The sequence below is a fragment of the Cloeon dipterum genome, chromosome 3, assembly GCF_949628265.1.
Source record: "Cloeon dipterum chromosome 3, ieCloDipt1.1, whole genome shotgun sequence".
Taxonomy (NCBI): Eukaryota; Metazoa; Arthropoda; class Insecta; order Ephemeroptera; family Baetidae; genus Cloeon; species Cloeon dipterum.
The window spans coordinates 28,372,656-28,386,060 of record NC_088788.1 but is presented as its reverse complement, the minus strand read 5'-3'; the positions used below and the strand labels follow the sequence as shown (position 1 = coordinate 28,386,060).

The 13,405-nt window shown below is 43.6% G+C and overlaps 1 protein-coding gene across 10 annotated transcripts in view; it reads right to left on the bottom strand.

Moving 5' to 3' along the window:
* hth (homothorax) overlaps positions 1–13,405 on the bottom strand; it is a 118,081-nt gene that overhangs the window by 93,392 nt on the left and 11,284 nt on the right. For all 10 annotated transcript variants that reach the window (XM_065482950.1, XM_065482957.1, XM_065482956.1 and 7 more), the window contains exons 4-6: positions 13,181–13,231; positions 6,894–6,944; positions 1,239–1,433 (exon numbers count right to left, since the gene is read on the bottom strand). In XM_065482950.1, coding sequence (XP_065339022.1) covers positions 1,239–1,433; positions 6,894–6,944; positions 13,181–13,231 — 297 coding nt within the window. The remainder of the gene's footprint in view (positions 1–1,238; positions 1,434–6,893; positions 6,945–13,180; positions 13,232–13,405) is intronic.

Below are 13,405 nucleotides of genomic sequence, written 5' to 3'. Positions count from 1 at the left end.
CACGCGAATAAAAACTAGATCAATGGAGAGGATTTTGGCTCCCATTCAGACGCGCCCGTGCCCAGGATTATTTATGGTGGGGCCCGCGATCGCCCAATTATTGCTTTATGGAGCCGTCAATCAGAGGAAAGTAAGGCGAGAAAGAAACACGACTAAAAATGCATTCGCTACCTGCTGCTGCTTATTTTTTAATGACGCTTAGGAGAAACACAGACGCGCACCCGACGCACAGTAAACCATTTGTAAACATATTTTATGACCTTAAAGTGTAATAAAACTAGAAGGGTTTCATTTTATAGTCTGGTGGTATCATCGCCACGAGGAGATTATTATTTTAAAAAGAGCATGAGAGCAACCCTGTCCGTCCAGTCGTGCGTTAAAACCGTTCACACCCCTCGGCCGCACCCCCTTTGGATTACTCTCGCGGGCAAATCGAAAGTGCAGTGGCCCTTTCTGCGGCCAATTAAGGCGCCTGCGAGACAGGACAGGTAGCCTAATCTGTTTATTGCCGTGTTTGCTCTTGCTGGCACCAGGACGGCAGGCAGCCTCTTGAGCAGGAGACGCGCCGGGCAGATAAAGTGTGGGAATGGAAGCTCATTCGCAATTCCGCCGCCGCGAGAAGGAGATAAATTTAATTGGCCGCCCGCTCTGCTGCTGCTCATCTGCATTTAATATTTGGCCGTCATCCCGCGCACGCCGGTAATCACTTTTTCATTCTTCTCCTCCTTCCTCAGCCCGAAGCAAGCAGCCAACCAACCAACAATTGAATTAAATTCGGCCCCATTATGCATTGTGCAAATGAAATAGAAATCCTATGCAAATAAAGTTAGCTAAATCTGTGTTAGAGCTTCCCGTGCCCGCCTGCCTTCCTAATATTACAAGTTGCAAGCAACGCCTTTTGCATACTAAACACCTCGCCTGCTCTTCGTCTTGCAAATGCGCAACCCTCCCTCGCTCCGTCGACCGCCCTCGCCGCTCGATGGCCCGATCCGCCGCTAATAATTCAGCCAATATTATCGTGCCTGCACTTAATGCCACGCACCTGAGACTCCCGTTGAATGTATTCTGGTGGTATATATTTACGTTGGCAACTCGAGAAGCTACTGAAATGGTCAGCTTCAAGGATTTACATAAAATAAATTCAATTGATTTTTGCAAACGTTATGCCTTTCCAAAAATTCGTATTTCACACTATATAATTATCACCGACTTCAAAAAAAAATGTGAAAGGTACTCACCACATCAGGTGTGCTTGCCCCGTCGTGTGAGGTGGAGTCAGCGTTGCTGCGGGTGCCGTCGTTGCCATTGGTCGAACCTGTCAAGTCTGGCAACGGTTTTGACGAGTCTCTTTCATCAATGACCAGGTCGATCGGCATTTTGCCCTTCAGACAGCTTATGTATCGATGACAGAAGTTATCGCACAACTCGTGAACCTGTGAACAAAGTAGGCAAAAAAATAGTTTTATTTCCGAATGAAATATACGAAAACAGTTGTTACTTGGTTTGGAATGCCAATAACGAAGCTGCTGGTGCAGATTTATTTCATGGGCCGTTTCGTACATCAAGCATGCGGCATGGGCAAAATAGCTTTTTTCACGACAAGAATGGAGAAATAATAAGAACATCAGCTCGCCAGGCATCCGCCGTAAATAAATTGGGAGGCCGGGGCCAAAAATCGATGCGGCCTCCACTACCGTCGTTGTTGTTATTATTATTATTGCATCCCCGTTGTTGTTATTTTGCCAGCGCGTAATGGAGGCAGGTAGAATAAGGAAAGATTAGAGGAGGCTGCAGCTAGGGGGTTCCGTTGCCTTTTTCGTAATAAAATACAAGACGGCATTATTTTTCCTTTAAAAAGTGACAGATATTGCTCTCTGGCAGCCGCACGATATTATTCCCCGTGTGCGCCTTTTTATCCGACCTTCCATCTCTGAAATCTCTGACCCTTCTCCCCCCAGCCGAATCCGACCAGCGTCAGAGCAGAAACAAGACTTCTTCTCTCTGGCCCAGCGCGCGTTTGCCAACGTACGAATTTCCAAATTCCGGCTCGAGGCCGGGGTGTATGAAATGACGATAACCGTGATTCGCTTGTCTTCTTTGTCGTCTGCACAATAAAAATGTTTGGCATTCCGACGAGAGCAGCACCCCATGCCGAATAATAACGTTAATCCAGCGGAGAGGAATAATGGCCGCGCCCCGTGTTCGAAACCGCATCGCGGAGACCCTAGTCTTTCGGAAAACAACATACACACACACACCCCTGGCAGGCAGGCAGCCCGGCTGGCGGGCGGGCAGGGGGATTACACGGGCCAGGGCCGGCGGAGCACAATTAGAAACCACCATGCGCACTCTTGTCAGCATGAACGCCCAATGATTAATTGTTTTAATCAAAATCTCTCGCTCCCTCTCATTTTGCGCTGCATTCATGGCCGCCTGGTTGGCTCATGCTGCACCGCGCCATTTTTCTCTTTAATTGCAAAAAGACACACGCGCGCGCCTCGACCCTTTTTAATTTGAATTCCTCTCCGGATTCCTGCATGTCTTTCTGCTCTCTCTCGCGCGCGGGGTGAAAATTTTTCCGTTCGTTCGTCCTTTGCATATAATCGATTCGACCCTCTCAGTAGGCAAACATGTGCGCGCCAATCGCTCGGGTAAATAATGGCTCTCCAGCTGACATTGTGTAAACAAAGGATTTCTCTGTTGTGCTCCAAGGGAAATTTGTGCTCGTAAAAATTATCTGCGGTGTAAAAAATGGGAGAACATTATTTTGTGGCAATCTGTCTCAGTTCATAACATGCAGTGTAAGTTCTGTAGAAAGCAGTATTACCAAGGTAAATTATTTTAGCAATTCAACTCAAGTGAGTTTCTCGTGAGAAAAAACTTTTGATAAGATCACAATCAGAAGTGGTTATTAGTAAGTATAACTTTTGACCAATGTCTAATAGCCTGAGATCTTGCAATTATTTTTCAAAAAATATTATTAAATGGAAGAAATAAATTATAATGCTAATAAAAACCAAGGTATTATTTATTTTTACGTTGGTATATAATGTAAAAACAAACTTCATTTTACAATTAAATTACACTGTTGGATTGCGAAAAAATATTGATAAAATTGTAACGCAGGTATACGCAAATCAGGTACAATTCCAATAAATCTTACAAACCATATCGATCAAAGCCACCCAACTTAGTTAGAATTGTGGTATCAAGTAATTTTACTTGATTAAATCTTAAAAATATTTTTTGGAACATATTTCAGCTGATACCTTGCCTGATTTGGCAGTTAATGGCGCTGCTTGACAGAATTATATGTATCTCCCCTTATATACATGCGCACAATGCATGTGCGTACATACATATATCCGCTCAAAGTTGGCTCAAAACAATACATAACCGGTTAGGTTGCGCGGTTTGGCTCGCGGTGGGCGGAACATTGGGGAAAATAAAGAGTGTACACATGCATATACACACAGATTAGAGAGCGATGAGGTGGGTGGGGAATAATTGAGGCGGCCATACCTGGCCAGCGATAAACGCATGCACCCTGTGGCAATTCTCCACGATTTTCAGGATAATGTGCGTAAACTCGAGAGGCGGACGAAATGGTATTTTTCTAATGAATATTTAAAGCGAATATATTCAAATTCGTCTTGTATGGGCATTCGATGTGGTGGTGCTGCGCGCATAATGTTATCCGGCTGCCACGCGCCCCTCGAGCGTTATGGAGACCAAAATGGATGGAGTTGGAGGAAATTACAGAGTATGAGCGCGACTGGAATGTCCATAATCATATGGTGCACCATCCCGAGCGAGCCAGCGTTTTTCGTTCAGATCAAGAAGATGATGATAATAATAAGGAAGGGATTCGCGTTGTGAGAACCAAAGAGCGACGGCCGCACTGAATTCACGAATCAAACGCCGCCCACGTCAAAGGAAAAACTCCATCTTGGTCGAAACCATGTTAAAGTCGTGAAAATGTATTTAAACACTCATTTTTTCATAAGTCTTGGCGTAATCGGAGCCTCATGAATCTCCATTATGGGTTCTGGCAACCCTAGACGGGCTATTCAACTTAAATCCTATTCTGGCAGCTGCGTGCGCGCTTTTGCACCTTTTATTGCTCATTTCACCAGAGATGAAAAGAATTGATTTTCTAAAATACATTGGATTTTATTTGAATGGCTGGCGTGCCAGTGCCATAGGAGTCCAATCGAGAAATCAAAATATTTTGGTAAATATAGATTGTTAATGGCAATAGAAAAAATTTCAACGGGTTGGGTGCACGAAATAAAAACTCAAACGAAATTCAAATCATTTCGACGGTCGGGGCGGGAAGTGAAATATTTAAAAATTAAATACAAACAAATTACTCTTTGTCATGGAAGGAAAAATCGTTTCGCCTTAACGCATTTTGACATCTGGTGAGAAGCTTTCAAGAAAAATGGCCGTAAAAGGAGGAAACGTGTTGAGTGCGAGGTGGGAAAGAAAGCAAATAATTTAATGAGCGACAACGAAAGGTCGAGATGTGCAGAGAAGACACCTCGGAGGTAGAGCGGGCACCCCAATTATCCCGCTTTTGTGCAACCCAGGTGGAAAAAGCAGCATCGGCCCAAAGCGCGGTAATTACACCATTCCTGCGCGAGTACATTAAATTATCCACACGCGATTTTGCTGCGTCTTTCCTCCGCGCAAAGAGGAGCGCAAGAGAGAGAGAGAGAGAGAGAAGAATGAGCGCGGGCAAAGTAGTCGGGGCCGGCCAGACAGACCGACTGAAGAAAATCGCGTGTGAGGAATTTCCAGCCGACTCTATTCCACTGTCACAAGGGCTCGCCTTTCCACTTATCACGACTTCTTTGGTCAGAGCCGCCGAGCGTTCACTTTTCATACATATTTATTCGTCCCTACACCCGATTGACCACTAGACCATATATTAAATGGCACCAGGGTCGGTCGACCTGTAAAAAGCTTTTTTTCTTTCTGTTCTTCGACTCTCTTTGGCTCGGATCAGGTGTTATCGGAGTTAAATTGTGAACGCGCCAGATATCTCACACGAATGGTGCGTTAATTAAAAATTGGCCACATTGTAGTCTGGCTTGTCTAATTACCGAGGCAGCTCAGGCGGAAATTTGACATCGCACCGGCAGAAATTAATTATAAATTCAAAGCAGCCGCCAGAATATTGCGGCGCGAGAGAAAATGGAAAATACGCTCTGGCAGTAATGGATTTCTTGGCTTTCAAAGTTTGGGCTCGGAATGCGCTCGCATTTGCATACTGGCTCGGAAAGAATTTTCCTCTCATCTCCCATTATTTGTGAATGTCTCCCGTGCGCGCGAGTACTTTTTATAGAGGTTTGTATGTATATGAGAAGTATGTGCGAGTGGCGTATAAAATTTTCGAATATTTTTATTTTAATTCAACCTAGCTTGTGGAGGAATGTTCGTAGGGCCGAATTTTTCTTGCATTATTGTCTAAATTGGATTTTGCAGGTATATGAGTGTAATGTTTTGAATGTCTGTAAGTCTAGTGCAGGAGTCGTAGGAGAAATTCTTCACCAGCACGTGGAAATTTTTACTGTGAGACTGACCTGCTGAGATTTTTCAACTCTAAAATGTTTCATTTTTGCCGATCTTACTAAAAGCACCATTTCCACGTAAACCATTAAAGGCAACATTAATTTTATCTTCTAGGTACAGTAATCGACAAAACATAACTTTACCTTTAAGTAATATACAAGAAACAATAAAAGATGCAATATTTCAAAGCTCAAAAGGGCAAAGTGCATGTTGAAACAAATTAATATTCTTACCAAGAAACAATTTTATTGGAAATACCATCAAGTTCTACTGCCAATTCTAAAGAAATATCGGTTGGTGTTTCTCGGCTGCACAGGACAGCTCATATCACTATGCATCATAACTACAATTTGCAATTTAAGTCGTAAGAAATTTGATCAAAAAATAATAAAACCAAGGAATAGTACAATTGTTTTAAAGAGTTGTGGCGGAATCCACCTCTCGAAAAGAAGTAATAGAACGCCATTTTTCAGGCATATGAGCGAGACGAGATTGCTTTTTGAATGACAATTTCCTTATTGAGCGAGCTGAGAGTAAGTGTATCCAACTCAAGGTTTTTCTTCCATTTACGTCTGCAGGCGCGCGGGATAAATAGCTGAGTACGTATACATTCCCGGGGCAGTTTGAAATGCTGCCAAAACGTGTATTTGTGCCGACGGCGGAAAATGTACTCTTCTGCTGGCAATCTGTGCGTGCCTTGTTGTTGGAGACAACCAAAGGAGCAGCATTAATGAATTGAGAGTGCATTTCGATGTCATCCGCGTGACACTCGCGACTGCACTTTCTGCCTGATTTATATTAATAAATCTCTCCGCTAATGCACGTCTTGCCGCCGCCGCCGCCGCCGCGTTGGAAAGTGAAACCTGCTCGATCCTTTGAAGTCTCTATTTAGCTGCTTGTTGGAAAGCAGCTTGCAATTGCGCTAATGACTAATTAATCAGGAGCGTAATTACGCCTGGCTAGTGCACGAGGGGAAGATTTTTGGCATTTTTCTCGCACGCCAAGGGTTCAGATTAATATCCCGAGGGGCGAGAGAGATGGATGGTCAGGTGGCCGGCCGTGGGATGCTGAGGAATGTTGTTGGTCACTCTATACTTATCGCAGCGTGCCATCGCACCAGGAATGCCCTATCTAATCCCCATTACGTTATGCAAACGGGCCACTTTTTTCCGACCCAAGGGTTGAAGCATAAATCAACTTCGGGAGACGTTCATTGGCACTATGCATAAATATATGTGATGCGTGTTGATTTTTGAGGAAGTAAAAAAGCAGCAGGCTGCCAGAGTGCAGACCAGGCTCACGCATTATTGTCTTACCTTTTCCAGCTCGAGCAGGTGAAACCGCAGCACTTGTATCGCTTGTACCATCTGAAACAGCGAAGAGACAATTAATTACCCGTCACTCACTGACTGCACATCGGTTAATTAGAGAGCCTGTGCAGCTCGTGCTATGTTTGATAAGTTTAGTTTGTCCACTCTTGGTTTGAAGAGAGAAAATCGACCCGTTAAAAATTCGTCGAAAACGGCAAAAAATGTAATTATTATCCCATTTCCTTGCAAATTCGGTATCTTCGCAACTTTCTACAGAATTGAAATGCAGCGGGCTCACATCTAGATTCAGCATTAATGGATTCTTTATAGCCGCAACATTGACAGCATTTACAATTAATTCGTGAATAAAAATTCAGCGCTCACTTCCTGTTTTGCTATTTACATAAGCAGCAACAACAACTTAATACATACGCACGCCACCTTTGATGCCTGCCATTTGTATGTTGGCCGCCGTTTGATTCCCAGCCCAGCGAGCCAAGCGCGCCTTGCTTGCTCACTCGGAATTACATAACTCTATTTTTATTCATAAACGCGCCCATTGTTTCACCGCTCTCGGCGGCCGCCATGGTGTGAAGTCTACTAATTTGTTAATTAATTCGCAACATCGCAGTGGCAAGTGCGCATTCCAAATTAAAATTGGACAGCTCGGCAAATTCGATGTAATTTATTTGTATGCATTTACGTTAGAAGAGGTTGTAAGTGTTGAAGAAATTTTAAGCCAAAGAATCCCTTCATTCAAAACATTTCCAATCAACAAAGTATTATTTTTAAACGGAGTTCAACACCGATTGATACTGAAGCTTCTATTTATTCACACCTGGTGGTGATTCTCTTAATCTCGCTCTTGAAAAATTTCAATGCAACATAGCCTCTCAAACTGAACAGGGTAAGCGCTTCGATCAGCACTGTGCGTACAGTTTATTGATCAAGTGTGATAACGTGACGACCCGCCGGCCTGAGCAGACGAGATTTGTTCTAGCATACGGCACCTCAGGCTCTTTCGCACATTTCAGGGCCCATTAAAATGGCGCTGCCGGCCGGCGGACGCATCCTATCACGGCGTGCACTGAAGGGTTCATCATTTATCAGGCAGCGTATGTGTGTATTGTGTGTAATGTGCGCGTCGCCGGCCAGCGGCAGTAGCAGCCCCGACTTTAAGGGTGTTCGTGTCAAGTCATACAGCAGCGACGAGCAGCAGCAGGAGGAGGAGCCGCTTATCTGGCATTTCCCAGGCAACGCAAATATCGGTATGTCAACACGGTCCTTATCAAGGGTGGCCAGAGCAGTGACTAAGTCACCTCTCTCTCTCTCGCGCGCGCTGCTGCTCGTACACACACACACACACACACACACACTCGCTTGCTCGCTCTCTCTCTCTCTAGCTCACATGTGTGCAACACTCAGCGACGGGTGGCTGCTGCCGAGCGCCCCCTCGCACCCCCGACCCTGGCTGGCAGCTGGGCCTTTTCTTCGCGCCGCGGCCAACTTCCTCTCGCGTTGTTTGTGCAAACACAACCAAGACAGACTTTGCTCTGGGAGAGGTTTCGAGGAAAATTACGCCCAATTATTTAGTCTGATTTAATAGCAGCTTTGAAATTGAGTAAAATTTAAATTTTAGAACGAAAAAAATGTTTACAAGCCAAACCGAGGGGTGGTTTAATATTAATTAATCTAAATAAAACTTGGGATTGAATTAAAGAGTCTCATTTTATTTTTTTATTTTTATTTTTATTTTTTTTTTGTAACTAAACCAAGCCATTAACAGGTTAGACAAACAATTTGTCTGTAACAAGTTTGTGGCTAAAACGATTTCAACATAATCTCCAAATGTAAACTCTCTAATTGAGAACAGCTTGGTGGTCTGAAATGAGTAATAGCGCTCGCAATTTACCGCAATTATGCGTGTGTGCATGTACTCATTCGAATAGAAAATAATGTAATCTCCCAGCACCAGGGAAAGAGTTCAAGTGGCATATTATTAAATCCGCGAAAACTCCAGGGTCAAACGTGCTGAAAATAGTCGCCGCGCCACGGCACTTTGAATATTAATCATTTCCCTTGAAAGTAAGCGCAGCGTACGCAAAATAATAATTTTTTGGCTCCGCCGGCTGAAATAAAAAATTCAAATATTTTTAGGCGAATTTTTTTCTCCATTGATATGTGTTTGAGTGAGAAAAAGGGGAATACATTAAACACCAGAGAAAAAAGCTGCATCTTTTATGGTGAATATATTTTATTCACATCATCAGCATGCAAAGAGGAGTAAAATACAAATCCCGCACTGATCGCCCCTCTCCCTGCTTTTTATTCTCTCTCAAACTCGCATTCAACCGCACACACGCTTCTTCCAGCACACACCACACGTTTCTCAGTCAGCCTGAAATACTGTTGTCTCGAAAAATAAATAAGCAGCAAGAAGAGAGATAATCATGCAACTCACGAAAATTATAAGCAATTTAAGGACTACACGACAGGCTTTCCATGCGCGTAATGTAGACGGCGGACTGCGTCTTTCTCATCCACTATGTGTGTGTGTGTGTGTGTGTGTGTGTGTGAATAATGGAAATTATATTATTTGAAGCCGGCCGCGGCATTCGAGTCGTGTTCATTCCCAATAAAATCAACATAATGGCCGCGGCTCCAAAATTACAAAGCTAGCCAGCTTTCGGACGGCACAGGAAGAAATCGTAAAAAGTAACGACCCTTGCGGAGCGTGTGTTTTGGCTTGGCCGAGTGTGCATTAATGAGTCGGAATTAAGTTTTTTAATCGAGGCCCGCGTCGACGTATTTATTGTTATGATGCATTCGGATGACGTGATTGCACCACGTTAAAATACAACTCATAAATTAATATGGTATTAATGGGCCCCCATGGCTGCATCGAAATCGATACACGAGAAAAATCAGATTAATATCCTCAATTTAAAGTGAACTTCTGACTTTGAATTAAACTGATATAAATTGATGAAACAGCGTGAAGCATTTTGTTAAATTTTGCAGTGCACCAATCAAAGTTCAAATTTTCAAATCATAATATTGAAACCAGCTCTGCTGACGCGAACGGCCTTCTGACGAGGCATTGTCAATTTTAGTAATGAGTGCAGCACTCCTGATTTTCCAGTTAAGAGCAATTTTCAGCTTAAAAGGCATAATTTGATTTTTCTGTAGAGAGTAATCCAGCAGCCTCGACACCAGCTTCTCCATTCAAACAAAATTTCTTCTTAATTATTTACCAGAATCTCGGAGCTGGAAACAATTACTATAAAGCGTTTAGACCCGTTTCATTATTCAATTGCCTTTTAAGTCAAACGGGAAAGAGCCGAGAAAGGCGATAAATTATTCTCGCGGTCGGCACAAAAGGTGCTAAAAATAACCCTATTAAGTCAAAACAGCATCGCGATATACAGACTCACACACAATGGTATTAATTTCTGCATCACTCTGAGCAGGGATACACTGGCCGAGGGAGATTTATCACTGGAGATGGCACTCAGACAAAGGCACGTTTAAATACATCGATGGGAATGAGAAGTTGAAAGTGAAACCACAGTCGGCGCACGGCTGGGCCATACTTATATATGTATTATAAGTAAGTCTGTCTCGCGCATTATCATATTGTCTGCGAGAAGAAAAGTCACTCGGGGGACGGCGCGGGGATTTGCATGCATGCCCTGGTATTAATTTATATTACAACGAGAAGACACAGTGGGTGGTCCGCTCCTTATGTCCGCGTGTTATTACGATTATCATTACTGTGCAGGCGCGAGCGAGCATTTTCGGCATCATTCTACAAACAATCACGCAAATGCGGCACCGCCGTTGATAGTGTGTGTCACTCTCTGGAGACTATTGAACGACTCTGCACGTGGTAATAACTCAATAAGGCGAAGGTGGCTTAGGGGTGCGTGGGCGTGGTCGCAAAAAGCGAGCGTGATTTATTCGCTAACGACCATTTCTGCGTTTCCCACCGGTTTAATTACGCCTGAGTGAGCGTAAATCAATCGTCACGGGAAGGTGGTGGTTGATCTGGCAAAAAATGTGTCAGTGGTGAGCCTTTGCCGCTTCTTGCAGATAAACGTTGGTCTCAAGTTAGCGTATTTTTACATGGGCCCCTGGCAACCCTAAAGCAGCCAATTGAACGCAACCGTGAGCAAGTGGTGTAAATCGCACGCTTTTTTCGCATTGAATTATTTTTTTTCCAGTTGGCAGAAGCGCTCGTGTTTTGTTGTAAGGGGATTATTATTAAAATAATAGCATGATGATAGTGATTTGAGTGAATGAGAGATGTGCAATAAATCATCCGACGAGCAGGCAACCAGGCATTCCAACTGAGAGGCTGTATAATTCCCTCGCGCTGGGTAATAATATTGACCGTCATCATCATCAAAATGCCCTATAAACACTCTTTTATGCTACACTTTTGCGCCAACAGCTGGGAAATTATTCCTGCGCTGTATGCGAGGGCACTATGTGCCTTGTGGTCGCTCGTCGCTGGTGAATAAAATGTGTGGTATTATATGGCTACTCGGGATGGGGGCAATCAAAGAAAGCGAGCATAAACGCGGCTATTTATACTTGTCTCTTTGACCCGCTCTTATATTCACTGAGAGCACGCTTGGCTTTCCTAGTTTAGTTTGGGAAGAGGAAATACAAAAACCTATGTCACCCGCTGTCGGTGGCGACTGCATTGCCAAACTTTTGAAAGTCCGTCGGTGCCTTTTGTCTCGAAATTGAATGAAATTGGGTACAAAAGACCAAAGTTTTACAGCATGTGACAAAAAATATCTTTAGCTTTGAGAGTGCATGTGCCGCAATGGCTTTTGGGTTTGTGGGTGGTATACAGGCCCTAGGCAAGGGTAGTTTTCTAGAAAAAAAACGTGGGAAAGGGGAACCTCAAACTCAAGGCTGAGTACCCTTTAAAGAACAAGTATTTCTTCAAATTTAAAACAGCATTACCAAAGAGAAAACTTCTGGCCCACCAATGAGGATATTGATATCTAAATTTGTCTTTGCTTATGTGTCTAGTTAGTGGCGTGCCGCTCGAAAACAAAGACGCGGGCGGCTGATTGATTCATTTGAGCCTACTTCTTCTCGCGGGCCTAATATTTGTCAAGGTGCTGCGCCTGCTGCCGCGTTGGGAGTGTGTGCATGCAGTGTATCATTTATCATCTCGAGATGAATGTGTGTTTCTTCCTCTCTTTTTAAATAAAGATTGACTTAGGTAAATACTTGCAGAGAGTGTTAGACAAGCCAAACAATCGGTCATGCTGCGAGTGAGAGCGGTGAAAAGGAGAAGAACAAACGCGATCATTTCCCAGCCTGTTTGGCCGCAAAGTATCTTAAGAGAATTAAAAACAGTATTTTGCCTTTCTCGCGTGTACATGTGTGTGAGTGAGAATGGTTTGAAAGTACTCGACACACACACACGCGCGCAAGAGAGAGAGAGAGAGAGAGAGAGAGAGACGGCCGTTTTATCTCCCCTGCTGCAGTTCACAATTAGTGCAGAGTCATTGCTAACAAAGTGCACATGACCCGGCGGAAAATCGGCCTCCACGCCAAGGCACATTAATTCCTTTTTAAGTGAGATGGCTGGCCCGCAGCTCTCTGGTGGGTGCGTATCAAGCTACCTCACTCGAGAGCCACCGACCTGTGCAAGTCGAAAGGATGCATTCTCAACAGCCGTGTTTGATGAGAAAGGAAACTGTATAGTTGTGGCCAGGACTAAATTGGAACCAACTTGGGCACACCTAGTTTTCGCTTAAAAAAAGTTCCAGGATTACACGACATTGCTTTGCATTTTCTTCATATTAATTTTGTAATCCCTATGTTGAGACACATTTTAAACTACAGTACTTGATTACGGATTTATTCTTTTAAACGAGGAGAGAATTTGAAAATTTTTGAGACATGTGAGCCATTTTGAGATGTGTTCATTCAAACAAAAATTTAAATCCAATTGCTCCGTATCTTATCAACTTGGTTAAAATTAAACATATCAGCTATTATTGACGTTGGTTGAATTTCCGGTTATCAAAAATGCACGCTCAAGATTTCTAGCATAGAGGATATGTGATTCAGTCAGAAGCAGCGACAGACTTGCCGCTATTTTTTACAGGATAACAAGGAAAAATGGTCTCCTATTCAAAAGGGGGCGAGAGAGCAGATTTCCTCAAACACAGCAGCTGATGCTGAGCAAATAGCGATAAAGGCAAAATATTTGACGACATATGTAGCTGGAATGTCAGAAAGGAAGTTGCTCAGTTGATACTCACAAGTGAATCCACCTCCGGGTCAGCATTGTAGTAGGGCTTCTCTTGGCGTATCTGTGGGCAGAAAATAGAGAATTCATTATTATCAACTGCCGCGGTTCACTGATAACAGGAAAGAATAATGATTAAGAAGGAATGAACGCTCGAGTGGGGTAAATTAGAATACGCGCCATGCAGAGCAGCTTGCATAGACACACTGTCGGCGCTGGGAAAGTTATCTCATCGCCC